This window comes from Zalophus californianus, chromosome 13 (genome assembly GCF_009762305.2).
Source record: "Zalophus californianus isolate mZalCal1 chromosome 13, mZalCal1.pri.v2, whole genome shotgun sequence".
In the NCBI taxonomy this organism is placed as follows: domain Eukaryota; kingdom Metazoa; phylum Chordata; class Mammalia; order Carnivora; family Otariidae; genus Zalophus; species Zalophus californianus.
Window position 1 is genome coordinate 7378189 of NC_045607.1, and position 25867 is coordinate 7404055.

General features: G+C 58.4%; 2 protein-coding genes and 1 non-coding gene across 5 annotated transcripts; all 3 read right to left on the reverse strand.

The window, feature by feature from the left end:
* Positions 1 to 1609: 1609 nt before the first annotated feature.
* CERCAM (cerebral endothelial cell adhesion molecule) lies at positions 1610 to 15403 on the reverse strand. Its single transcript, XM_027616413.2, has 13 exons — positions 15106 to 15403; positions 13565 to 13675; positions 13274 to 13391; positions 12603 to 12737; positions 12292 to 12496; positions 10367 to 10486; positions 9960 to 10036; positions 9752 to 9858; positions 8775 to 8907; positions 6945 to 7072; positions 6566 to 6769; positions 5931 to 6177; positions 1610 to 5199 (listed from the first exon to the last, which is right to left on the reverse strand). Exons 1-12 carry the CDS (start codon positions 15300 to 15302, stop codon positions 5931 to 5933), a joined length of 1782 nt encoding a protein of 593 aa, XP_027472214.1. The 5' UTR covers positions 15303 to 15403; the 3' UTR covers positions 1610 to 5199.
* A 52-nt stretch (positions 15404 to 15455) lies between these two features.
* LOC113934855 (translation initiation factor IF-2-like) lies at positions 15456 to 25389 on the reverse strand. Of its 3 annotated transcripts, XM_027616414.2 has the most exons (4): positions 25224 to 25389; positions 24964 to 25125; positions 16644 to 16750; positions 15456 to 16088 (listed from the first exon to the last, which is right to left on the reverse strand). In XM_027616414.2, exons 1-4 carry the CDS (start codon positions 25312 to 25314, stop codon positions 15492 to 15494), a joined length of 957 nt encoding a protein of 318 aa, XP_027472215.1. In that variant the 5' UTR covers positions 25315 to 25389; the 3' UTR covers positions 15456 to 15491. The 3 variants fall into 3 exon arrangements, with proteins under 3 accessions (XP_027472215.1, XP_027472216.1, XP_027472217.1); XM_027616415.2 differs by lacking the exon at positions 24964 to 25125; XM_027616416.2 differs by lacking the exons at positions 24964 to 25125; positions 25224 to 25389 and adding an exon at positions 17398 to 19028.
* Positions 23261 to 23472, reverse strand: LOC113935214. The gene has a single exon (XR_003523963.1). It is a non-coding gene; the product is annotated as a small nucleolar RNA U3 (small nucleolar RNA).
* Positions 25390 to 25867: the final 478 nt, after the last annotated feature.

A 25867-nucleotide genomic window follows, 5' to 3' on the forward strand; every position in this document is an offset into this window, starting at 1 on the left:
ACTCTCTTCTGACTCGGGCAGACCTCCCATGTCCATCCAGATCCACTCTGTCACTGAGTGTCGCCGTGACGCCGGCAACCGTCAGCGCAGCATCCCCTGTGCCAGGCAGGGTGCTCACCTGCATGAGCTCAGCGAGGCCGCACCACATCCAGTCAGCTTGGCATGAGGGCTAACCCCATTTTACAGAGCAGATAACTGAGGCTCGAGGAGGCTCAGTACACTTGCCCAAGGTCACAGAACTAGAAAGGACAGAGACCACTCACACCAGGTTTCTCTGCCCCGGGGGGGTGGGGGGCATGCTGGGGCTAGCGGGAGCACCAAAGTTTGCAGAGAGCGCCACCATCCAGGGAGGGCTCTTCCTTAGCGTCTACAATCCAGCGGAGACCCCAGAAGGGAGACAGAAATCTCCTTGAATCAGCAAAACAGTTGGCAAAAAGGCAATGCTCCAAAGCTACTGCCATTTACTCCTAGGAAAGCCCTTGTCTCTTGGTTTGCAAACAAATGTACCAACCTTGGGGGGTGGGGCAGAGCAGAGCAAAAGCAGTCCCCCAAGAGGGAGCTGTAGGAGACGTGGTTCCTGCCCACCGGCCCCCATCCTAACTTTCTCGCTTTCCCTCAGTTATCCATGCCTCCCCCCAAGCACTGGCCGTGCCTCAGGGCAAGGCTTCCCAACATTTTCATAGCAGGGCACACATAGAAAACCAAAATATTTGCACAGCATCTGAGTCACACGGAGGGTATTGGGAGATATTTGGAAGTCTTTTTTTTTTAAGATTTTTTATTTATTTGACAGAGAGAGAGACAGCGAGAGAGGGAACACAAGCAGGGGGAAGTGGGAGAGGGAGAAGCAGGCTTCCGGCCGAGCAGAGAGCCTGATGCGGGGCTCGATCCCAGGACGCTGGGATCATGACCCCAGCCGAAGGCAGACGCTTAACGACTGAGCCACCCGGGCGCCCCGATATTTGGAAGTCTTGATGAAAATTTCAGAACACATGCTTCATAACATGTTAGGATTAGAAACTGTATAACATATTAGGGAAGGTGTTAAAGTTTGGTTTTGTACAAAACTTCCAAATAAAACATCATACCCGTTAAGAGAAGACACGAGAGGCCACACTCATACTGTATGAGTCCGTCCGGACAACAGGGTGGAAACAGCACAACCATCGGGGCAGAAACCGGATCTGTGGTTTCCAGGGGCTAGGGTGGGAGAAGGGTGCTGACTGCAGGCTGGCGTGGGGGAACTGGGGTATATATTCCACGTCGCCATTGTGGTGGTGGTGGCTGGGCTGTTGACATTTGTCAGAAATCATCAAAGTCAATTTCACTGTGTGTCGATTTAGCGGGAGTTCCTGGAGCTGTCCGCTCCTCAGAATCACCTTGGGTGGGAAGTTCAGAAAGCCAGGCCTCACCCACAACCTACTGAATCAGAACCTGGCTGGGGGGGAACGCGAGGGGTCAGTAATGTGCATTTTATTTTATTTTATTTTTTTTTTTTAAGATTTATTTATTTATTTATTTGAGAGAGAGAGAGAATGAGAGATAGAAAGCATGAGAGGGAAGAGGGTCAGAGGGAGAAGCAGACTCCCTGCTGAGCAGGAAGCCCGATGCGGGACTCGATCCCGGGACTCCAGGATCATGACCCGAGCCGAAGGCAGTCGCCCAACCAACTGAGCCACCCAGGCACCCCAGTAATTTGCATTTTAACAAGCTCCCCAGGTAACGGGGCGGCGGGGTGGTTTGCAGTGTGTGGTTTGGGGCCAAGGCTTCTGGGTCAGGACAGGATTCCAAGCTTCTATCTCCTGCCCAGACTTGAACCCTGAATCCCAGGCTCATACATCAACGTCCACCTGCCCTCTGCCCCCGGATCCTCACCAGCCCCACCCATAGTCTTCTCCATTTCAACTGATGGCAGCTCCATTCCTCCAGAATTTGAGGCCACAAACTTTGACATCATCCTCCATTCCTCTTTTTTTTTTTTTTTTTTGTCTTGTCATTTAGTTTTTATTTCACAACTTAACTCTTATGTCCAGCTGGACTGGGAGGGGGATAAGGAACATGTGGAACCCAGAGATCTATTGTGAGAGCACGAAGACCATAGGACTCTGCGGGCAGATGGGGAGAGGGGTGCCCTCCCGAGATAAAGCACAAGCCAGTTTATTAGCGCTGTCCGGAGACAATCCTGGTGACCTGGCTGGTCTTGCCATTCCTGGATCCGGAGCGATCCACGGTGTCTGTGTCCTCTTTCACCTTGCCAAAGACCACAGGCTCACCATCCAGCCACTCGGGCTTGGCAGCCCAGATGACAAACTGGGCACCATTTGTGTTGGGCCCAGCATTGACCATGGACCAGATGCCAGGACCCGTGTGCTTTGGGTTAAAAATTCTCATCATCAAACTTCTCCCTGTGGATGGACTTGCCCCCAGTACCTTCATGGCATGGGTCGTCACCGCCCTGGCACAGAAATCCGCGAATCCTTCTGGGAAAGCAGGAGCCAAACCCTTCCTCCCCAGTCCTCGGAGCACGCAAGTTTGCTGCTGTCTTGGGAACTTTGTCTACAAACAACTGGAAGGCGGTGCTGCCCAGCAGCTCAAGAGTACAGTGGGGTTGACCATAGCTGGGCAGCGCAGGGAGGCTCTGGGTGGCGGGGCCAGCATCTGCAAAGCCTCCTGTCCTGCTCTAGAAATTCTGTCGGCCCTGCCTTCTCACTGCCCCGCTGCCAGCGAACACCCTGCTCTGGGGCACCATTGTCTCACCTGGATTATTACAATGGGTTCCTAACTTCTCTCCTTCTCTCCCCTGGGCTGACCTACAGTTTATTCTCAGTACTATAGCCAGAGTGCTCATGTTAAAATAACTTAGATCAAGTCATTTCTCGGCCTCAAACTCTCTGGGGGCTACCCGTTCCAGAGTAAAAGACAGAATGTCCTCCAAGGCCCTCGTTGCTCCGGCCCTGACCTTGGCTCCATCATCTATCTCCTCGCCCTCCAGGCCTTGCTCACTCGGCTCCGGCCACACTGGCCTCCTTGCTGTCTTTTTTTTTTTTTTTTTAAGATTTTATTTATTTATTTGAGAGAGAGAGAACACATGAGGGGGGAGGGTCAGAGGGAGAAGCAGACTCCCTGCTGAGCAGGGAGCCTGATGCGGGACTCGATCCTGGGACTCCAGGATCATGACCTGAGCCGAAGGCAGTCGCTTAACCAACTGAGCCACCCAGGCACCCTCCTTGCTGTCTTTTGAACCCGCCAGTCCTGCTCCTGCCTCAGGACCTTTGCATGTGCTGTTCCCTTGGTCTGGAATGGGCTTCCTTCAGTTATCCCCACAGCCTACCCCCTCACCTCCAAGACTTTGTTCAGATGTTAACTTCTCAAACCATACTTGATGTCTCCTTCCTCATTTGGCTCTTTAGCATCTACCACTCTAATATTTGCTTATTTATTTCTGTCTATCTCCCTCCTAGAATGTCAGCTGCACCAGGTCAGGGATTTGGGGGGCACTTTTATTCACTGCTGTATCCCTAATGCCTAAACCTGGCCCATAGGACGGGCTCAATAAATGGTTTTAATGAGTGAAGGGGACACCGGAAGCCTAGAGAGAAGACCTTGCACAAGGTCATCGCCATCTGGAATCAATGGCTCTTCGCTCTTGGAACTAACAAAGCACCCGTCCAATACCTTTGACCCGAAGTCCTTCTCCCAGCCGTGCCAGGTCCTGGGACCAAAGCCAGGCCAGCAGGACCTCATCCCCAGGACAGAAGCAAGGGATATCCCAGCCTCAGGGGGTGCCTGTCCGACTCTGCCAGGACCCTGGGTCTTGTGCAACCAAGTCAAGGAGCTGCCCTGGGATGGGGCTCCTCTGAAGAAGGAAGCCTAGACATGCCGGTGCCACAGTCTTGTGCCGGTGGAGGCCAAGGCCAGGAGCCACCTCCCTACGCCCTCCAGCTGCCTGAGTTCAGGCATTGGAAGACAGTAACTGGGCCCAGAAGCCGAACCCAATGGAGGGGGGATGGAGAGGGAAGACCAGCAGGTCCCCAGCAAGAGAGCCGGAGAACGTGAAGCTGCTGTAGGTAGCCCACCAGCACAGGGGGCTCATTCCAAACGCCCGAGGCTCCCTTTCCCCTTGCGGTCCCACACCAGCAGAAGGCGCCCCGGCCCACAAGGTCCATGTTCTGCTTTCTTTCGCCCTCTGGTGGCCACATGGGTTAGGGCCAGAGGGGAGCCTTGCATCCATCTACCCCGTCTCCCTCCAGCGAAGGGTTGCACCCTCACAAGTGAAGATTCAAAGAGGAGGAGGCTCAGCAGCCCTGGGTCTGGGCCCACCCTACCCAGCAAGGTGAGGCTGGTGATGCCCAGGACAGCCCCAGTGGGTGAGCATTTATTGTGGGCTGGGCTCTGGGCCAGGCCATTCTATACCCACCTAGCCCCTGACATGCTTCTCTTCCTCGAAAACTTCACCACCAAGCAGACCAAGACCCAGGGAGGGATGGCATCCATCCAAGATCACCTAGCAAGGAGATGGTGATGCCAGGTCGGCCTGACTCCTCCCCCAGGCTGCCCTCCCCTCTCTGTCTCTCCAAGGGCTCATCCATAGATCAGGAGCCCTTCACTCCCAGTCCTCGTGACACAGAAAGAGGCTCCTCCAGGAGTTAAAAATATAAAGTGCAAATACCAGCTGGCTTTTACTGAGGGCTTACTATGTGCTGGGCACCAGGTCTGCCAGGGCCCTCCTCCCACTTCCCTGCACTTCCCAGTGGCCAGGGGGAGAGGATGGGCCCAGGCAGCTGAGACCCAGGTGTCGAGTGGGGAGGGGGCTGAGGTGGAGGTAGAAGGTGGTGGAGGGGCCCCAGCAGTTGGGTCCGCGGAGAGGGCAGGGCTCCTGGTGTCCGTCCAGCTTGAAACCAAAGGCTGGGGTGCCCCCCTCCCTCCCTCCACCCCAGGCCCTGAGTCAGGCCGGGCAGGGTGAGAGGGCCTGTGAGCCCTGCCTTTTCTCTACACGACCTTCAGGGAAGGGGACCCATCTCAGAGTGGTCTCTCCTGATGCCAGACGGGGCCAGAGGGCAGAGTGGCCATGGCTAAGGTGACAGTCGGGTCTCTGTGGGGTCTGTGGCTCTTGATGGTGGTTCCTGCAGCTATTTCCAACCTCCTCCCTGGCCAGCTACAGCCTGCTCCTGGCCATTCCTCTGGAGTCACCGCCTGGCCCTGGTGGGACAGAAAAGGCAAGAGAGAAAGAGAAAGAACTAGAGTTGGATATCCAGAGGCATCCGACAGAAAAAGAGACAGGGCACCTGGGTGGCTCAGTCGTTAAGCGTCTGCCTTCGGCTCGGGTCATGGTCCCGGGGTCCTGGGATCGAGCCCCGCCTCGGGCTCCCTGCTCAGCGGGGAGTCTGCTTCTCCCTCAGACCCTCCCCCCTCTCATGTGCGCTCTCTCTCTCTCTCTCATTCTCTCTGTCTCAAATAAATAAATAAATAAATAAATCTTTAAAAAAAAAGATTTTACTTATTTATTTGACAGAGAGAGACAGCGAGAGCAGGAACACAAGCAGGGGGACTGGGAGAGAGAGAAGCAGACCTCCTGCTGAGCAGGGAGCCCGATGCGGGGCTCGATCCCAGGACCCCGGGACCATGACCCGAGCCGAAGGCAGACGCTTAACGACTGAGTCACCCAGGTGCCCTCAAATAAATAAAATCTTAAAAAAAGAAAAAGAAAAAGACACAGAGAAGATCCGAGAGACACAGATAGGCAGAGAGAGAGAAGAAGCTTAAGATAGAGAAATGCAGGGAGCCACAGAGAGAGAGCACAGAACACAGCCAGAGAGAGAGAGGAGAGAAGGCAGGCTGAGAAGGAGGCAAGGGAGACCCAGACCCAGCCTAGAAGGGAGAGCAAACTGAGGCGCATGGGGCTGGGGTCCTCTTCCCAGGCCCACCCTCACCTAGAGCTCATCCCGGGGGTGGAGGCTGTGCCCACTGCTGCCAGCCAGGTCCAGGCGGGGGCCACGCAGCGTCTTGTGAGAGCCACTCCAGCTGATGATGCGGCCGCTGTCATCGTCCCAGGGCGAGGATGTCTCCGTGTCGCTGAGCCACTCAGCGTCCCCTGCATAGTGGGTGGGGGCAGCGAGCAAGGGCCGGGCGGAGAAGGCATGCAGGTCCCTCGGCCAGAAGTGCGCCTTGTAGTGCTCACTATGAGGCAGGGGCAAGGCTCAGGAGGGCTGAGGTGGGTCCCGCCAGCCACACCGCACGCCCGCCTGGAGCCGGACACCTCACCTGCCCGAAGCACCTCACCTCACTGCCCTCCCCCTCAAGACTGCACAACAAACTCAAGAAGCAGGGTCTCTATTCTCCCCATTTTCCAGACGGGGAAACTGAGGCTCACAACAGGGACGTGGCTTGGCTAAGAACCACACAGGCGGCCCAGAATTCACACCTAGGTTGGTCTGACTCCAGGGCCAGGCTGGGCTACTCCTTGGCGACCTTGAAGAAGTGACTCAGCCTCAGTCTCCCCGGCTGCCCTCGCCAAGGTGGGCTCCCCGGATGAGCTGACCCTGCCCGGCCCCCATCTAAGACTCACTTGGGGTGCCGGTCAAACATGATGGGCAGGAACTCGTCCACAGGCAGCATTCGGCGCAGGGGTTGGGAGGCCAGCAGCTTGCGAGCACCGGCCAGACTCAAGACATAGGCCAGGGTCCAGTAGGAGTATCCGGCCACCACCAGATGTGGCAGCCCATCCACGGCGGCCTCCTCCTCGGGGTTCACCTGCTTCCGGCCCAGGTAGCTGCGGGTGACAGCGAGGGCAACCAGGAGTCACTGCAGGTCCTGTGGTGTCCAAGGACCCCTTCCCCAATCACAGACCAGGCTCAGCGGGAGGACTGGCCAGGCTCCCAGCAGGAGAAGGCAGAGCCCCAGAGCCCCCCGCACTGTGCACCATCCCACAGGTGCAGGCTGCCTACATTAGGTCCCATGGCAACTTCTCTGCCTCCACCTCCTCCATCAGCCGCTCCAGTCGCCCCCTGAAGTTGCTCTCAAAGCGCACGTCGTCCTCAAACACCAGGACCTGGGCCAGGCCCCTGGCAACCACCTGCAATAATGGGGTGGGGGGGGGAGCGACACACAACATGGGGGAGGCTCTTTAGATTCAGGCGGTCCCCTTCCACCTGCCTGACAGACTCTCCCTGGCCTCCATTATATGCCAAAGGCTCAGCCCTGGCCACATCACTCAGCTGCTCCAAAGCCTGCTGGGGCTCCCACCGCTTGGGGACTGAAGTCCCAACATCTGGCTCTGGCAGTCAAGGTCCTCCAGGCCCCCAGTCTAGCTCTCCAAGTAGACTCTGATGGCAATCATAACCTTTGCCACGTTCACTGGGTGCAGCTATGTATCTGTGGGACCCTCAGGAGGCAGGACACATGATGTCCCCGTACTGCAGTAAGGAGACTCCAGGCCCAGCTCCTCACTTGGCCTCCTAAGCTGTCCTCAAGGAAGCTGGGCTGGCTGGAGGTGGGGGAAGACCCCAGCCCCCACAATCCCTAAGAGAAAGGTTTTTTTGTTTTGTTTTGTTTTTAAGATTTTATTTACTTATTGGACAGAGAGAGACACAGTGAGAGAGGGAACACAAGCAGGGGGAGTGGGAGAGGGAGAAGCAGACTTCCCGCGGAGCAGGGAGCCTGATGTGGGGCTCGATCCCAGGACCCTGAGATCACGACCCGAGCCGAAGGCAGACGCTCAACGACTGAGCCACCCAGGTGCCCCTAGAGAAAGTTATTTTTTTAACTTCTGGAAATGTGAAAAGAACATGAAATCAGCTCAGTAAACGGTGAAATGGAAGTCATCTTTCAATCTGTTCAGGGACCGTAGAAGATGGGGCGCCTGGCTGGCTCAGTCGGTTAAGGGTCTGCCTTCGGCTCAGGTCATGATCCCGGGGTCCTGGGATCGAGCCCCGCATCGGGCTCCCTGCTCGGCAGGAGACTGTTTCTCCCTCTCCCTCTGCCTGCAGCTCTGCCTGCTTATGCTCTCTCTCTCTCTCTCTGCCTGTCAAGTAAATAAATAAAATCTTAAAAAAAAAAAAAAGAAACAGTAGAAGATAAACAGAAACATAAGCTCATGTCCTTATATTTTGGTTATGGTGGAAAAGAAAAACAAGGAGTGGGTCTGGGTGCTGCCTCCTGGAGGGGGCACCCGCCCCTTGGAGGCCCAGTCCCCTGGTCCCTCCTGCAGTGGCCAGGCAGTGACCTCTCACTGGCGCTCACCTGCCCCCCCAGCCCTGAGCTGAGGCTTCTGGGCCAAGCCCCAGGCCTTTCTTCTCCCCCCCCATCCCCGAACACACAGCTCCGGTCTGCCTCAGGGCCTTTGCCCCACCGTCTTCCTCTGCCCGGAAGGCTCTTCTCGCTGCCCCTCGGTGGTGAGGCCCACCCTGGTCCCACACCAGGCCAGGAATGCAAGCCAGCCCACACTCTAGGACAGTCTGTACATCTCCCCTCCACGGCTAGCTTGCTTCTTCCCGGTTTCTGTGCCCCGCTCTGGTCCCTGAGCCCCAGAAGGGTGAGAGGGGCCTTTTCCTTGTTCGCCTCTGTATTCTCAGCACAAGATCTCCCAGCACACAGGATGGGCTCCGTAGAGACTACAGTATGAGTACGGCACAGGGTTGAATGCATAGGTTTAAAGCTGCTGGCCAGGTCTTCCTTTGTATATCTATTCACCCGCTGGTTCCCCTGGGCGCTGAGCACAGAGCAGCGAATAGGGTGCCCCCCCGCCACTGCTCTCCCTGCGGGAGCGGCGTCCTCACCTCCTCCCAGATGGAGTAGTGGCTGAGAAAACAGCCCACCTCGCCCTTGGTCAGTGTGCGGCCCGAGTAGGGGTCCTGGTAGCCAGGGAGCAGGTCCACGCCGAGGCTCCTCATGATACTGGTGTTGAGTGTCCTGAGGGAGACAGGTATCATGGGGCGAGGGGTGCCTGGCCTGTGCCTGCTGGGGGCAGTCACACTGGAGTTTAATTTAAAGGTGTCAACCTCGTTACTGCTTCATGTGGCCTGAAGATGTTGGAGACGACCCAGGGAACCAGAGCCACCTAAGGCCGGGGTGACCCTCGAGGGAGGGAACAGAAGCATGGGGAGATGGGCAGCAGCCTGAGGGGCATGCTCCCCAGAATGAACGTAGGGGGACACGGCATCTGCTTCTCAGGCAGAGGCCTGAGAAGAGGATGAACATCCTACTGTTGAAAGGGCTGGGGGCACAAGGGGCCAATAGCCGTGGGCAAGCACAGCCATGTGACCTCTGGTTCCTCAGGGCTACAGGACTGGCCCCTGCCCCCACCCCCACCCATCAGGGCCCTAAGTCCAAGACAGAGAAGAGTAAGCCTGATAATAATAAAGACACCTAACCTTTAGAATACTTCTTCTGTGTCAGGCCCTGGCAAAGTCCTCACCGAGCCCTTAGAAGTCCTAAGAGGGAGGCACAATTAACTGCCATTCACACAGCAGGGCTGGGAGGTGGCGGTGACTTGCCGGAGGTCACCCAGCTGGTAAGTGGCAGAGCTGGAACGCAAGCCTAGGGGCTCCAGATTCTGAGCCGTGCTCTCCTGTGCTCTCCTCCCTCCGGTAGGCCCTGGGGCTCTCTAAGACAGAATCACTCAGGCCCTGTTTGATCACCTCCTGGAACAGCAAACTCATTCCACTCATTTGTCTGCTCTTCCCAAACCCAGGGAGCTCCAGTGGGCCACACTGCTCCCCTAGCTGCCCAGGGCCCCGCCCCCGGGGAGCCTCACCGGCCGTCCACAGCATCCACCACCCGCCCAGAAATCTCCATCTCCCAGAGCGAGCTTAGCATGCGCTCACGGCGGTCGGGCCGGCGGGCCAGGCTGATGACAAACACCTAGAGGAGGCAGGGAAGGTGGGTGCGGGAGGGGTGGGTGTAGCGGGAGGGGAGAGCCCACCCACTTCCTGACCCCAATTCTGCGGGCTGAGGGAACTTACCTCATCAAACCCCATCTTGCTGGGTCGTTTGGGGGGCCGGGACACATGCGCTGAGGCCCACATGGGGGGCCCGTCCACTGCAGAGGAAAGTACCCCCCATCATGAATCCCTACAGACTGTTGTCAGCAGTGACCCTGGAATCCCCGCCCCGCCCCCACCCTTGCCCCCTTGGAACACCCAGGAGGAAGGGCCGTCAGAGATTATAGGATCCACCTGCTTCCATCATAGAGATGGGGACACTGAGGCTCAGCGGGGAAAAGGGCTTGCCCAGAGTCAGGGAGTAAGTTAGACGTTGAGGCTGGGACCGCAGGCCCACTGCCCAGTCAGGTCCGGGGCCTGGGAGAAGGGGCACCGGCGGTGGGAGGCTAGCATGGCAGCAGGCTAGTGACCTGGCTCCCAGCCCTCACCTAGGGCTTCCAAGATCAGGTGGATGAAGTTGACCCTCTCATCCTCCAGGCCCTGGTGGGATTTCACGGGCACATTCATGTACCCGTAACGATGTGCATTACACACATGGACTGTAACCCCTGTGGAGAGAGGCCAAGTGAGTGCTGGAGCAGGGGAGCAGGGCTCTTGGAACCCAAGGCAGGCATCCTCTCTGGGACTCAGTGTCCCCGCTGTGGGGCTGGAGGGAGAAAAGGCTTGACTCTAACAATATCTAAGGGACCTTTCTAGCTGAGATGGTTTCTGCTGGTCTAGAGCACCAGCTGGGTGCTGGAGGGTGGTGGTGAGCAGGACAGAGCCCTGTCCCTGGGGGATCATGGGGCGACAGGAGAAAGCAAACTCCCATCTGACCACAGCCTTCGGGCCAGTCCATTGCTCTACCCGCTAAAGCTCCCCACCTCCCGGCCTTGCCACCCTGCTGGATCCTGCACCATCACTTCGTGCCCAGACCCCTATGAGCGACCCCACACTCTCTCCTGCCTCCCCCCGCCAACCAGAGTGGCCTTTTCTATTTCTTCAATATTTGTCACCTTTACTGCAATTACTTCTTTCCCCTTTATCTCCTATAGACTGTGAACTCTTGAGTGGCAGGCACACAGAATCCGCTTGAAAGTCAACCCCACGCCCAGCATGGAGCACAGAGCCTGGGCCAGCGTGGGGACTCAGTAGCTGGGTGCGGGGCGCCTGGATGACAGGGATGAAACCCCCTGCAAACCGCTGACCAGTTAACAGCGGCGGACACCCGAAGTAGTGGTAGCAATGACAAAAACACGGCAACACTTCTGCTTCTTCTCATGGATTCTCCATGGGTTTGTTTTTCCTTCACTTGCCTTTTGCACTTGATACGACTTTTTTTGCCTTGCACGTCTGCAGTAGCAGACTCCACCAACACCTCTTGCATGAAAAAGCCAATGACAACATGTCCCCCTCTGGCCACTGTGGGCACGCTGCTTGCTCAGGTGCAGCACTCCTGGGTTACATCGTCACTTCTCCTTCTCCCTGAATTGGCCTGTGCAGTCCTCTCAAGATCCTTTTCCCAACACCGGGCGTCTCTGTCTCCCTCTCATCTCTGACTCTTCCTCAGGACTGGATTTATCCCGGCAGAGCCCAGACATTTTGCGGTAATTTTCATCTTAAAAATAACGCCAACACCCGAGTGTTCTTTTCAGTGTGTGAAGCCAATCGCGTGATCCTCTGATGGCTGCCCAGTGTTGTCAGGCTAAAGACCAGATGCTGGCCGGTCAGGTCCACACAGGCTGGCCCCTGCCTAGGTTTCCTGCCTCAGCCTCTGCCACGCTTCCCCTCACTTATTATGCTCCTGTCACCTGCCTTCTTACATTGCCTGCTACCATAGGGCCTTTGCACCTGCTGGTCCTTTGGTCCTGTTGCCTAAAATGCTCTTTCTTGCTCTTGTTAATGCTTTCCCGTACTTCAGATCTCAACCTCAAAGTTCACACCCTCCAGGAAGCCTTCCCTGCCCAGATCTACTCTGGCCTAGGCTCCCTGAGCACGCAGAATCAAGAAGCATTCCTTCCTGTCATGGCTGCGATTGGACACTGATTTGTGTGATCCTTGGACTGACTGGACTGGAAGTTCCAGGAGGGCAGAGACCGCCTCACTTTACTCACCACTGTCTCCCCAGTGCCTGGCACATGGTGGGTGCTCCATAAATATTTGCCTAATGAAGGAATATGTGCAAGTGCCATGATGGGGAGCCAGAAGGACATCTAACCTCCCAGGGCCACGGGCTCAAGAAAGGCTATGACCCAGACAAACAGGAGTTTAACAGGATGGATGGGAGACTGGGGAAGGGCGTGCAAAGCAGAGGGAACAGCATATGCAAAGACCTAGAGGCCTCCAGGGTTGCTCACAGAGAGCCAGTCCTCACCAGCGGCCTGGCAGGCATAGGCGAAGACGATGATATCGTCGAAAGGCCAGGTGTAGTTGGGATGAGGGGGGTAGAAGGCGAGCTGGGCTGTCCCGTTAGCCCGCAAGGACACCAGGAAGGTGGAATGGACCATGGGGACCTGGAAGCAGCCCCGGCGCCGGCGGTTCTTGGTGGGGAAGTAGTCGGCTGTGCGGCGGTAGTAGCCCTGGGGAAAGGGGTTGCTCTGAACTATGATGGGGCCCCTCCATCCCCAGAACACTGCCTCCCCTGACATGGCCCACAGACTCCGAGGCCTCCGTCCCCAGCCTTACCTGGGGCGTGATCCCACACCAGAAATTGGAGTAGTAGGTCTGGGAGTCCAGCATCGGGGCCACCACGGGCAGCCCCTGCTCTATCAGAAGCCTCAGCGTCTGGTTGTTGGTCAGAATGTTGTCTGTATCTGCAAACTTTTGGGAGAGGGGTATCACAGACCCCAGCCTTGTCTGGGCTGTACCCTTAAGGAGTCACTGAGTGGGATCCCTCTAGATTGCCAGAGACGCTGCCTGTCTCCCAGGATCCAATGGCGTCCCGTTAGAGAGTTCTATAAACCAACAGGTGTATTTCTGGACCAATAGCTCTGGGATCGGGTCCAGAGATTCTACCTGAGTTGCTAATCTAAGAGCTTTATTCTAGATCTGACTTAGGGAGTAGAGCCAAAGACCTACGCTGAGTTCTAGTCTGGGGAACGAAGCTCAGTTTATACTCCGGGCTCTAGCCCAAGAACCTAGGCTCAGTATATACCCGGCAATCTGTTTCAGGGATCCAGGCTTCATAGCTAATCTGAGCTCAAGCATAGGGATCCAAGCTCAATGTCCGGTCTGGGTTCTGACCCAGGTTGCTAGCTGAAGGGTCCAGCCTACAGGTAGTTAAGTCACACCGAGACTGCTGTCAGGGACAGATACCACCACCTGTGGGAAACCCCATCCTAGCCAGGCTTTCTTACCAGGATGTAGTCAGCCCCCCAGTCCCTGGCAAAGGTCAGGGCTTCCTGTTTCAACTCCATCAGAAACTGGTGCCTTTCTCTGGTCCAGTGCTTGGGCCCCTCTTCGTCTGGGTAGGACCTGAGAGGTTCGACAGATGAGAAGTTCACCAGGGGCAGGTGTCCGTGGTCCCCCTGGCGGCAGGGCAGTGGAGAGAGCCCTGGCCTGGAGGTGGGGGCTTGCAGCTGTCCCTTTTCCTCCCTGGGTGGCAGCTGTTAGCCCTCTTCCCAAGAACCCTTCCCTCCAGTCACCACCTGGGCTCCCCCTCGGGCCTCCAGACCACAGCCGCGTAGTGGTCACCCACAGCGGCCAGCCACTCCTGCAGCATCTGCGTGGTGTTGTCCGTGTTGTGGTCCGTGGCACACCTGGGGATGCGGCAGGAAGAAGGGTGAGGGGGCCCTGCCACCGAAGGGCCAGACCCCGAGGCAGCACTGACCCCTGGAGCACCAACCCCTCCGAGGCTGGACGCTTGGGTGCTGCGGGGGGAGGAGGTGTGCTACAGAGTAAGGCAAGCACCCAGGTCCCAGGCACGGGTCTGTGACCCACTGTGTGACCTCAGGCGAGTCCCATTCATCTCTGGACTTCACTTTCTCCCTCTGGAACCAGAAGCTGTCCTGCCTGGCTCATGGGCTGAGACCCCAGAACATGAACGCATTTGAAAGACAAAGCACCTCAGCTTTGAGGACCACACCTGCCATGTGCCCTGGCTCCCTTCCTTCCTTACCAGACCACAGATCCGTGCCTCCCCTTGTCTGAGTCAGAACTGGACAGAAGAGCTGCTGCTTCCCTCTGCCAGAAAATTGTAGTAACGACCAAACCCTCCTCCGAACATCCCTGAGAAGTGCTGATGCGCCTGAGCTCCACGGCCACGGAGCATAACCTCTCCTCTGCGGAGGGGGCTCCCCAGGCGCGGGGGGGGGGGGGCTGGCGCAGAGGGCTTAGCCAAGATCCCAAGTTTTAGGTGATCCTGCCCCTTTAAGCCAATTCCCCAGAAGTGAAGACTAACTACGTGTCAAGTCTCCTAGGGGTGGGAACTAACTAACTCAGACTGTGGTAATTGTGGGCAGCCTCCCCAGACCCTGGCTCCACCCTCAGCGCAACTTTGGTGTGCCCTGGGGGGTAGTTTGTCAATTCTCTCCAGTTTATCCCCAACCTCAGCCTGGGGCTCCTCCCTGTTCTGGCTTCCACACACTGGGGCCGCCGATTCCAGTGAGCCCTGTGGGGATGCCTGGGGGAGAGACTCTAGGAAAGGGGCTCTCTGCCCTGCGCAGGCAGGACCCAGACCCTCCAGAGAGAGGCTGAAACCAGCGCGGGGGAAGGAGGAGCAGGTCTGACGCCCCGCTGCAGAGCAGCATGGAGGCAGACAGCACCCTCACCTGCTCCCCAGGCACCCCCAGGCCTGCTGATCTCTGCCACGTGGGGACCCAGGGCAGGGCAGGCCAGCTGTTCCTGCCGGCTCCACTCCAGGTCAAGCCAACCCCAGGGCCCATGGGGGTTTGAGTTTGGGCTCTGAGGCTAGGGCAAGAGGACCCCACTTAAAGCCAGAGGAGGTCCCCAGAGGAGTAAGGGCCGGGGTGGGTGTTCCGGGGTCAACGTAAAGCCTCAGAGGTCAGTCTGCAGGGCCAAGGGGTAAGGGGTCCTGTCCAGGGGCGCAGGGCCGGGCAGGGCCTGTCTGCCAGGGGAGGGGCCTGTCTGAGTGGTGTCTGGACGGAGCAGACGGGGCCATCGGGAGTGGAGGCTATCTGTGGGGCGGGGGGTACATGCCCAGAGGGTGCCAATGCCCGGTCTCTCTCACCAGAGGGCCAGCCTGGCCCGGGGGTAGTCCAGCCGCTCCAGCGCGCCCAGGTAGTGGGGCAGTGAGTGTTCGGCATTGCGGGCCAGGATGGTAAGGACCACGGCGGGCAGCGGCGGCTCCACGACGCCCGCAGCCTGGAGCCACGGCCCCAGCAGGAGCAGCAGCTGAAGCAGCGGGGCGGCGGGGGCGACGGGCATGGCGGGCGCTCGGGCGGCGGCGGCTGCCCCCGGGGCTCGGGCCCGGCGGAGGGGAGTGGGCGGGGCGGCAGGACCGGGGCGGGGCCTGGGGCCAGGGCGGGGCCGAGGCGGCCGCACAAGGGCGGGGGGTGGGTGGGAAGCGTACCCCCAAAGACTGGGCTCCACCTCCCAACCGCTACGCGCTGATTCTCAAGTGTCCTCTCCACAACCCTGGGTGGCGGAGGCCCAGGGCCCGGAGACCCGCCCCACGCGCGACCCGGGGGCAGCCCCCTCCCAGCTGGCCGGCGCGGGGGGGAACGGGGGACGAGGGGAGGGTCCGGGGGGACGGCATCCGAGCCGCTCCGGCGCCTGAGAACGCTCCACTCCGAAGCCTGGTGCGTTCAGCCCCCGGAATCCGGCTCTACCGAGCGTCCGACGCCCCTGAGTCCGGATTCCCCGGCCTCGCATCCGACCCTCTGACCTGAGCCGCAACCCCGCGGGGCGGGACCGACGGGCCGCAGCCCTTGCCCGGCTCCCCGCTTCCGCCCCGCCCCGCCCCGCCTCCGCCCCCGGGCGCCCTCTGGCGGACCCATGCGGAACTTCGCAGACCTGCGCGGTGACAGCCCCGGGCGGGGGGGCGCGGGCGGGGTCCCCCGGACCTGGGCGCGCCATCCAGCCCCCCGGGGCGGGGGGCACGGGCGGGGGTCCCCCGGACCTGGGCGCGCCATCCCAGCTGCGTCCCGAGCCTGGCGTCCTCCGCGTGTTGTCGTCCTCGCCTCCGCCGCCAGCGCCGGCGCTGCTCAGGCCCTTTAAGAGAACAAAGCCCACTCTCAGGCGGAGTGTAGGCCCAGGGGGCACCACGGAGCCCGCACCTTGACCCAGCCCTGTCCAAAGCAGGACAGCCTCCCCCGGGGCAGAATCGGCCTCAGGGCCCCTGCTGAGATGAGAAGGGGGCTGCAGCCTCCCTTAAGGAGAGGGCAGAAAGGGAGGGCCCTGAGGGCCCCAGGCCAATTCCAGCTCAGTATCTGCTGTGATCCCAGACAGGTCACTTTCCCTGAGCCTCTGGTCCTCAACTGGATGGGTTTGCAAGGATGCCTCGAAAGAATGAACGCACTGGATGCTTCTCTTTGCATGGAGCATGACCCCGGAAAGAGTTGCTGAGGCTGGAAGACAGGACTGGAGAAACCAGGCTCTCCTTCCATTCACCGCCCGCGCCCCGCCACCCACCTGGAGGCCTACTTTCCTATGGCAGCTTTGGGTCTCCCTTCAGGCTCTTCCCAGGGTCAGAGAAGAGGGCTAAGCCTGTGCACACTATCTCTGCTGGGAGGGAAGGGGTGGGGAACCAGCAAGGAGTGGACTTGCCTGGTGCCGGGGCAGCCTGTGGGGGCATCGAACCCGGGAGTCCCGGTCTTCAGCGCAGCTCCTAAGCTTCCACCAGACCCCGGTCAAAGCTTCGGTGGCCAGTGGCCCTGCAATGAAAGGTCTGAGGCCTCATGGAAGAGTCCCTTCCCTTGCATGGTAGCCTCTGGCCGGAAGGCACTCCCATCCCCAGAATGGGGATTCCATTTCTAAAGCCAAGCGGTATGCCCCACCTGACCTGTCCCGGAGTCATCCCAGAGCCTCTGCCCATCCTATTGGTCACAGGGGCTTCCAAATTCTTCTCTGGCCTCAAGTCTTCTTCCTCCTCCTTCTCCTCCTCTGAATGCATTCACGCCTCCCACTGTCCCCTTCCTCCTTCCCCAGTCCATCCAGTAACCCATCCTTGTCACTGACTCCCTTGCCTGTGGGGTCTCCCATCATCCCTGCCCAGGAAAACCCTATAACCATCTTGCTTTTTGGCGTGGTGGGACTACTGCAGACTCAGGATTTCCACTCTCAACGGGACTCTCGCCAGGCCCAACGGGCCAGTTTCCCTTGCTCCTGCCCCCTCTCCTCTGTGGCATGTCACAGCTTCTGAAGCCCCCACTCGAGCAAGGATCTCCCTGCTACTTTTTGGAGAAAAGAGAAGCCCTCACCTGGGAGCTCTCATTTCCAGCGTCCAAGCCTCCATCCCCTGCCGCCAAGCCTGCCTCAGCTCTCACTGCCTGGTATAAAGGAAGAGGCGCCCCCTCCTCACCCTCGTCACGATGGAACAGCTCCGAAGCTCCAAGTTCCATCCCCTTGCCCTTCCTGGATCATCAGCCTCCCTCTCTTCTGGGTGCTTCCTTTGACATTCCAAAGGACTTAAATCTCCCCCAGCTTAAAATAAGAAAACAGCCACAGCCTTATCTCTCTCTCTCCCTCCCGAACCTCTGGAAGGGGGATCTGTGCTTTGCTCCAGGTCTCCCTTCCTCATCTCCCATCATGGCTTGACACACACCAAGGCTGCTCTAGCCAAACTGCTCCTGCCAAGACCAGGGTCCTCCTGGCCACTCCCCTCAACGTTCATTGCCTCCTCATCCAGAGGGCTCCCTTCAGCACCTGACCGCATGGGCCACTCTGTCTTTCTGGAAAACCAACAGGAGTCTCCACTGCCCATCTGGACCCCAATTCCACCTGTTTTTGGTTTTGGGGTTTTTTTAGGTAAACTCGACACCCAGTGTGCGGCTCAACCTCACGACCCTGAGATCAAGAGTCACATGTTCAAAACAGAACCCCAACCTTTCCCCCAAACACGCCCCCCCTCTGTTGGCCTCCCCAGTCGAGAGAACGGCACCTCGGCCACCAGGTCCCTCGAGCTGGAGAGTCCGGTGTCCCGAGATGACAGGTCCCTCTTTCAGCCCACTCCATCACCGTGTCCGGGCAGGCCCGCCTCCTCAGTATCTCTTGCACATGGCCACCTCTTTCCTTCCACACTGCCACTCGCCTGGCTCAGGGCACCAGCACCACTCATGGGGCCCATAGCGTCTCCCAGAGACCTGCCCCCCACGTGTTCGCCCTAGAAACCATTCTGCCCTCAGCCACCCTTTGGAAATGTCTGCGGTTAACACCCTTCAGGGACTGCCCACTGGGAGCACCGAGGCCCTGCAATGGCCTGCGTGACACTTCTCCAACTCCTCTCACCTCCCCTGCCTCTTCCTTCCCCTTTAATTCTCCTGCTCAAGCCAATTTGGACAAGGTACGGTTTCCCAAACACTCCATGCTTTAGGACCGTCCCACATCCTTTTTTTTTTTTTTTTTTTCGCTTCCTTCTGCCTGAACTGGTCTTTCTGGACAACTCCTACAGGCCCTCCAGTGTCAGCTGAAACTTGCTTCTCATGGAAAGCCTTCCGCACGTCATGTTGGGGGCACATACCCTGACACGGCATCCTATATAATCCCATTCATTCGGCAAGTATTTATTGAGCACAGACTTACTACATGTGCAGGTAGAAGGTGCACCTCTGCCTCTAGGGTGCTCACATTTCCATGAGGGGACAGACAGGAAGCAAGCAAGCAAGCTGATAAATTAAGAGATAGTTTCCAAGAAGGGTAAATGCTGCATACGACATAAAACCAGTTAAGAAGAACAGAAAACTGCTGGGGGTGGGAGGCAACATTGAGTAGAGGAGTCAGTGGATCTCTTTCGGGGTGTAAGCGAGCCAGCCAAGGGCAGTCCTGGGGGAAGAGTGTTCCACAGGGAGGGAACAGGTCCGGCCAAGGCCCCTGCAGGGGGTGCAACCCAGGAAGCCAGTGGTTGGAGCCCAGTGAGCAAGGGGAGGGTGGAAAGAGGTGAGGATCAGCTAGGGCCTTGAAGCTGAGACAGGAGTTTGGATATTTTTTTTTAAAGATTTTATTTATTTATTTGACAGAGAGAGACACAGTGAGAGAGGGAACACAAGCAGGGGGAGTGGGAGAGGGAGAAGCAGGCTTCCCGCCGAGCAGGGAGCCCGATGCAGATGCGGGGCTCGATCCCAGGACCCTGGGATGACCTGAGCCAAAGGCAGACGCTTAACGACTGAGCCACCCAGGCGCCCCTGGATATTTTTTTTTTAAAGCGCAATAGGAAGACACTGGAGGGGGTAAGCAGAGAAGTGATGTGATTTGTCTTAAAAAGATTGCTCTGGGGGCGCCTGGGTGGCTCAGTGGGTTAAGCGTCTGCCTTCCGCTTGGGCCGTGAACCAGTGACCAGTGGGTCACTGAGGTGGGCTGATCATGCACCTGTGCTGCCATTTCCACTCACTTTTCACCCCAAAATATAATAATAGGACATACTCTACGGAGGTAATATTGGGCCAAATTCACAGAAACGCTGAAGCAGTGTTGTCGGAACATGGTCCCCGGACCAGCCAGCATCAGCCTCACCTGGAAATTGTTAGAAATGCAAATTCCTAGGCCCCTCCCCACACCTAGTGAATCAGAAGCTGTGGGAGTGGAGGTTAAACCAATAAGGCTTCCAGGTGATTGTGATGCAGGCTAGTTTGAAGCCGCTGTTCTCTGGGACCTATGGCCTCATTGTCCAGGCCATGTAGATTATATGCCTGGGAAAAAAATGATGGTTTGGGCCCATCTGGCCGAATAGGTCCAGACCACCCCTGAGCCATCATCTAACTAGGCTCTGGGTCACCCCCACCCCACCCAAAACAGCATCTTCACTCCCATCCCTCAGCCATTGTGGTTCTGGCCAGAGCCAGAGGGTGGCGCCAGCACCCCAGGCTTTCGCTTGGCTTCGGGAGCTAGAGACCCAGGAAGAATTATCCCCCTCCCCTGTGCCTTCTCCCTCCCCACCCCCCCCACCCCCCTAAAGCCTCTGCTCCAAGGCCTGCCCACTTGGCAAAGGCTTTGCAGGGAGGCTTTCATCAGGGAGGGGGGAGCTGAGGCTGGCACACCCAAGGTAGGGGCCAACCCCTTCTTCCTGGAGGTTAGGAAGGTGGGCTGGAAAAGCCCCCTTGGTCAGGAAGAAATTAGGGTGTCTGGCCTGTGGGGCTTGGGGGCCAGGAGCCCAGGCAGGCGGCTCTGGTCCAGTTGCCTCTGGCTATACCCGTTTAACCCTCTGCCTATCCTGCCCAACCTCAGGTGAGGTCTCAGGTGCTGCTTCTCCGCCCATGGGCGGGAGCAGCCTGGAGGTACCCTGGGGCCCCGACAGAGCCCCAGTGTTGGGGTCCTCATAGCCTAGCAGCCAAGCAAGCTAGGAACAGGGGCCCACGGCGGAGAGAATGCGTGGATGGAGCTCTTACCAGCTGCCAGCTTCACGTCTCCTGGGTTGGGGGCTCTCTGGGCCCCTGTCCTGCTTTGTGGTCAAGGGATCCCAGCCTCCTGCCCAGAGGAGGAGCCCATGCCCTGCTCCTGGTCCTGGGTACAGCTCGGCAGATAGGAGTCCAGGAGACCCGCCTGGGTTCCTTCCTAGCTCAGGTTCCAAGTCCCGTTCCAAGAGGACCCAGGGCTGTGTGCAGGCTTGACCCCCATCGGCTCCCCTGCCCCTCATCTTTCCTCCTTGAGGGGAGACTGAGACCCCTCGCCCAGCTGGAGTCACTCTGTCCATGCTGCTTGCTTTGGTCTCTGCTCCAGGGATCTGCCCACACCCCCTCATCTTCAGGGGTCCCACCCAACGCCCACACCCACTCCAGAGGCCCACCCTCTGCCTCTTGGCCATGCCCGGGTCTCCCAGGACCCCAGATGGGGAGTTAGCCTCCTCTGAGGTTCTGCCTCAGTCCGCAGGAAGCTGGGGCTAGGCCAGCTGCTTTTCCCGGGCAGCCAGCTGTTTTGCCCATCAGGGAGCAGCCCTGGCTCCCCAGCTGAAACCGTGGCCATGGCTGTGGCTTGCAGCGTGGCAGCCCTGCTGGTCCGGGGCCTGCGGGCTGTTAACTCCTCTGGGCCCAGCTCCCTTCTCCATTGCCCCCCCCCCCCCCCCCCCCCGTCTCCTGGAAGCAGCCCGGTGAGAGACTTCCAGAGACCCCAAGAAGACCAAGCCTCGCTACCCCCGCCCCCCTCAACGACTGCTAACCAGACACCCCTCCCCGCCACGGAGCCTTGTCCTCAGGCGACCCCAGGTAAGACGGTTCAAAGGGCCAAATGAGAACCCCATTCAGAATACTACTACTCCTACTAGCTATCATGAACCCCCTGCTGCGTGCCAGACACTGGGCTAAGGGCTTTAAATGTATTCTCTGACTTAATTTTCACACGGGTCCCGTGAAGCAGGGAAGACTTTCATTTTACAGATGAGGAAACGGAGACGTGGCGAGTCTAAGCGGCCTGCCCAAGCCTGTACAGACCTGGGGTTTTAAACGGGGCTGCCCTGGCGGTTCCCCGAATCCGAGCCCTTGGTGGTGGTGCTATTTCAGTTCCCCCCAGCTCCTTGCCTCCCACCCCCCCTGTCCCCCCACCCCCACCCCGGGGGCTGGGCGCTGGTAAGGGCCATCTGTGGAATGGGATAACTGATGGGTGGAGTTGACACCACCAGCGCCCTGGAGCCATGCCGGGCTCTGTGCTCAATACCTTCCAAGAGTTTATTAGCAGATCGTTCCTGTCAGTGGCTGCGGGTCAGCCTGGGCTAGAAGCCCGGCTTTGCTGTTTCCAGCAGCCCGGCTTTGGGCAACTGACTTGACATCCCAGTCTCAGTGTCCATAGCTGGAAAATATTCTGCGTCCTTGATTTTCTTGTGAAAAGGATGAGATGGTTGGCCCAGCACCCCACGCGGGGGAGGGGGGCATTTTATTACCCCTTCCTGTTAGGACCACTAACCGCAATCTGGAAGGGTCTGAGTGGCCCACCCGGGCCTGTGCCCCCTCACGCCCAGCATGGAGCTGGCATACAGGAGGGCTCTGTCGCTCCTTGTCAATCAATGAACCCTGGTCCGTGGAACCTCCATGGGGACAGCAGGCTGCAAGAGGGATCCAACCTGCCCAAGATCACAGCGACTGAGATAGAGCTGCAGGGATCCCAAGGCATCCAGCTCTTAACTCCTGCACCCCTGCGGCCTTCCCTCCTGAGGCAGGAACCTGGTCTGGTGGGAGGGGGAGGAAGGACGAGGGAACAGGGGACAGTCCCAGGGCTGAGACAGCCCAGAAGGTGACTGGGCTGCGGCTGGGTGGGATCTCAGGGTCTGGGAACGACCCCTCAGGATGCAGTGACCCGTGCTCTCCCCCCTTTGTCCTCTCCCCCCTGCCCACCATGGGTCAGCTCCCTGGTCCCAGCCTAGACATCTGGAACTGGAGCAGACAAAGGACTGCGAAGGGGGACAATAACCTTCTGTCCATTTTCAGATGCCGGGCCGGGCCTGGCCAGGGCTGGGGGCCGGAGCCCCGGCGAGGCGGTGCCAGGCCCCCCGCGGGCAGCGGACAATGTTGGCAGTGATGGAGAGGAGGCATTTCAAAGCGTTTTGTTCCCGCTGACCCCCTCCCCTCCACATCTCGCCCGGCTCGGGGTGAGGCCCCAGCCCCACCCCCAGCCACCCAGGCCCCTGCTCCTGGCGGCTTGGGGACCGGCCACATTCTTGACCTCAGGGGAAAAGTTTAGACTCTTTGCGCGCTGGGCAACAATAACGGTGTCACAGAACTGATTTAGGAGCGGCACTTACCATCACAAAGCAGCAGACAAAGAGCCAGGGCTGAGAACGCGCCGGGCTATTGCGCCTACTCCGCCGAGCACCGCCACCACTTCTCTCCCCGGCCCTGCCTGGGCGGGACTGGGTGCCAGGAACCCGACCCTGAGCTCCCCAGAGGAGGGCCTGAGCTGGGGAGGGAGCCAAGGAGAAGGGATGGGGATCCCATGGGGGGTCAGGGGGGCCTGAGAGCTGCTTCCTGCTCTGCCACCAATTTGCCACGTGACCCTGGGCCAGTCCTTCCCCACTCTCGGCCTCAGTTTCCCTATCTGTAATGAGGAGGCTATAAACTAGAAGGCCAAAAGCATGAGGCTCTGATCTCACAAGGAGAGGGATTTCCATGATGATGATGAGATGATGATGGCAATATGGTGATATTAGTATTGACTCTTTGGTTCTGGGCACTTCACAGGTGCCAGGCACTGTGATCACTAACCCCTTTCTGGCCGTCTTTTTTTTTTTTTTTTTAACTACAGAGACCACTCTGCACCATCCTCTCCCTCTCGCTCTCCCGAAGGAAGAGAAGGACAATTATGGATGACAAATGGCAGTTGCAGAAGCAACACCAAGACCCGGCTTCACACTTGAGAGAGAACACTGCATCTTCCTCGTGGTTTCTGAGGCTCTAGACAGTTCAGAGAAACTTCTCCAGTAACAAACTATAGAAACGATCCCTGAAAATACAGTCTTGTCATTCCCTTTGATCATTTCCTTCTCAGCAACCTCACAAAGCAGGTGCATCATGAACTCCAGTTGACAGTGGATAACTGAGACTCAGAGAAGTTGAGTCACTTGTCCAGGGCCACACAGCTTGGAGGCTGTGCAACCGAGACACAAGACAGGGCTGGCTCACTTCTGATTATAATGCAGTGAGGAGAGAGGCTAGGAGGCAGCTGGACCCGGGGGAGTTCTGGGTGGGAGGGCCTCCCCTCCTGGCCAGAAGGCTATGAATAAATAAATGTCTGATTACCCCCAGGGGGAATTCCACCCTTGGAGCAGGTGCTTTTAAAAAACGAGATTGATTCTTGTCTGTGAACAGAGGTTGGCCCAGCAGACACCCAGATGCAGGGGATTGGACCAAATGACCTCTAGCGGAGACCTCCTAGGCATTAGAAGCAGGCTGGAACATTTAAGGGCTCCTGGCTCTGGAGCCAGGCTATGGGTTCCAATTCTAGCTCTGATTTTTCCTGGTAGTAGGTCCATGGTGGACAAGGGCCTGCAACATTCTGTGCCTCAGTTTTCCCACCTGTAAAACTGAACGCACCTTGTAGGAGTGTGCTGACCATTCAGTGCACTACTTAGAAGGCCTTAGAACAGCGCCTGACTCCATGAGGGCTGCCAGTTTCTATTCAGCAAGATCCATGCAGCCAAGTCCAATGGCCAGGACACCTCAAGGTGGGCACTGCTAGGACTTGGTGGCATGCAGTCAGCTGTTGACGTTCTTTCCCAGGAAATGGTTGTACTTTGATTACAGCATGAGGGTCTTATGGTCGGACACCGAGAGCAACGGGGGCCCTGTTCTCTGGGACTTGTAAGGCAAAGACCAACCAAGCTTCCCAGGCAGTCAGAAGAGACTGTGGCAGGGGTTGGCCAGCCCTGGGCATGGTGCCCCGCCATGAGGACAGGAAGGGAAGGGGGCCCTGGGAGGTGCTGTTCGGAGTCTGCCCCTCTCCACCCCTTAAATCCAGAGGGTCCAAATTATACGTGGAAAGTAAAGGAGAGGAGGCCCAGCGTGGTGTCCATAGCACCAACAGTACTACCCTCAGCCTGGTAAGGGAGCCCCGTGGGTCTGAGGCTCAGCTCTGCCAACTTGCTGCGTCGCCCAGGATGAGTTGCTGCCCCTCTCTGAGCTCATTCCAAGAGTCTTTCAGAATCCAAAGTGTTCAAAGGAGACCATCACAGGGGCCTCTGTGCGTCCGCAAGTCTGATAAAAAAATTGGCTTGGAGCCCAGGAGTCCTGCACCCCAGACTCCAGCCCTGTTGTCTCCCCTCCACCTGACTTCACCTCCAGCTTCTCTAGCCAACCTTCCCTTTGGCTCCCCTCGCCCAAGTCCCAGCGACACACGCATCACAGACGGAGGGTGAGACAGTCCAGCGGAAAATGTCATGGATTCTTGGGGGTGGAGGAGTGGTCCCAGCCTCCCCCTCCCTCACTGGCTGTGGGGCCAGAGGAGAACTCACCTGGGCAGAGCATCTTGGGGTCCCCTCGGCCCGGGAGGCAGATGGCACTGCTGGGGCCGGCTCTGGCACAAGGTGACTTCCCCACCCAGTTCCCGCTGCTGGAAGGGCTGGTCAAGCAGGCCCTCAGGTGCCAGACCGTCCTTCCCCCAGACACAAGGTTTCCTGGCAGGAAGGGCACTGGCTGGGGTTTGGGCAGTGGGGCAGGGAAAGATGCGGGTGAAGGTGTCTCCTAAGGGCTTGTCCGTAGCCCCTAAACCCACCTTCTCTCTGGATGCTGTGGGCCAGGGGTCCAGGAAGCCAGGAGAGGGCTGATCCGGGAGAGGCTGAGATGAGCCCAGGCCCCTGCCCCATCCTGCCGGCCCCCTCCCACCCCCCAAACAGGGCCAGCAGGGCCCAGGCTGAGGTGTTTGCTTTTCCTGTCTCTACACTGACTCCATTCAGAGCGGACTTTCTCCACCCCCGGCCAGCAGCCAGCAAGCCAGGGCACCAGGGAGAGAGATCACCGCCCCCACCCTCCCTCCTTTGCAACCTCCCCAAATGCCATCTTCACTTAAGGGAAATGGCATCTCCCAGGACTTGCTAGTTTTCGAAGGGGGGCACTACAGAAGTAGGGGGGCTGGGGAAGAAGGGGCCCACCCCAAAGGAAAAGAGGGAAAGAGGGAAACCGAATGGAGAAGTGGATGGTGGGAAAAGAGGGACATGAAGTGAGGCCGGGAAAGAGAAGACGAACAGAGGGCCGCGGAAGGGACTGGCAGAGAACCAGAGAAAGGGGCTCCTAAGGGAGGAGGCCCCAGGCATAGGTGGGGTGGGGAGGGGCACAGTATGGGAAGCCACAGGCAGAGACTGACCCAGGAGGCAGGGAGCGCCTTTGCAGGCTGAGCCAGGGCCTCATGCCTGGCGCTCT

Coding starts and splice junctions, on each gene's coding strand:
- CERCAM (XM_027616413.2), bottom strand. CDS start 15,302: ATGCCCGTCGCCCCCGCCGCCCCGCTGCTTCAGCTGCTGCTCCTGCTG. Junction 13,676..15,105: donor CGGGCCAGGCTGGCCCTCTG/GTGAGAGAGACC, acceptor CCGCATCCCCAG/GTGTGCCACGGACCACAACA. Junction 13,392..13,564: donor AGGCCCGAGGGGGAGCCCAG/GTGGTGACTGGA, acceptor CGAACCTCTCAG/GTCCTACCCAGACGAAGAGG.
- LOC113934855 (XM_027616414.2), bottom strand. CDS start 25,314: ATGGGGCAGGGGCCTGGGCTCATCTCAGCCTCTCCCGGATCAGCCCTC. Junction 16,751..24,963: donor CCCCAAGATGCTCTGCCCAG/GTGAGTTCTCCT, acceptor CTTTCATTGCAG/GGCCACTGGCCACCGAAGCT. Junction 16,089..16,643: donor ACAGGCTGCCCCGGCACCAG/GCAAGTCCACTC, acceptor GTTCTCTTAAAG/GGCCTGAGCAGCGCCGGCGC.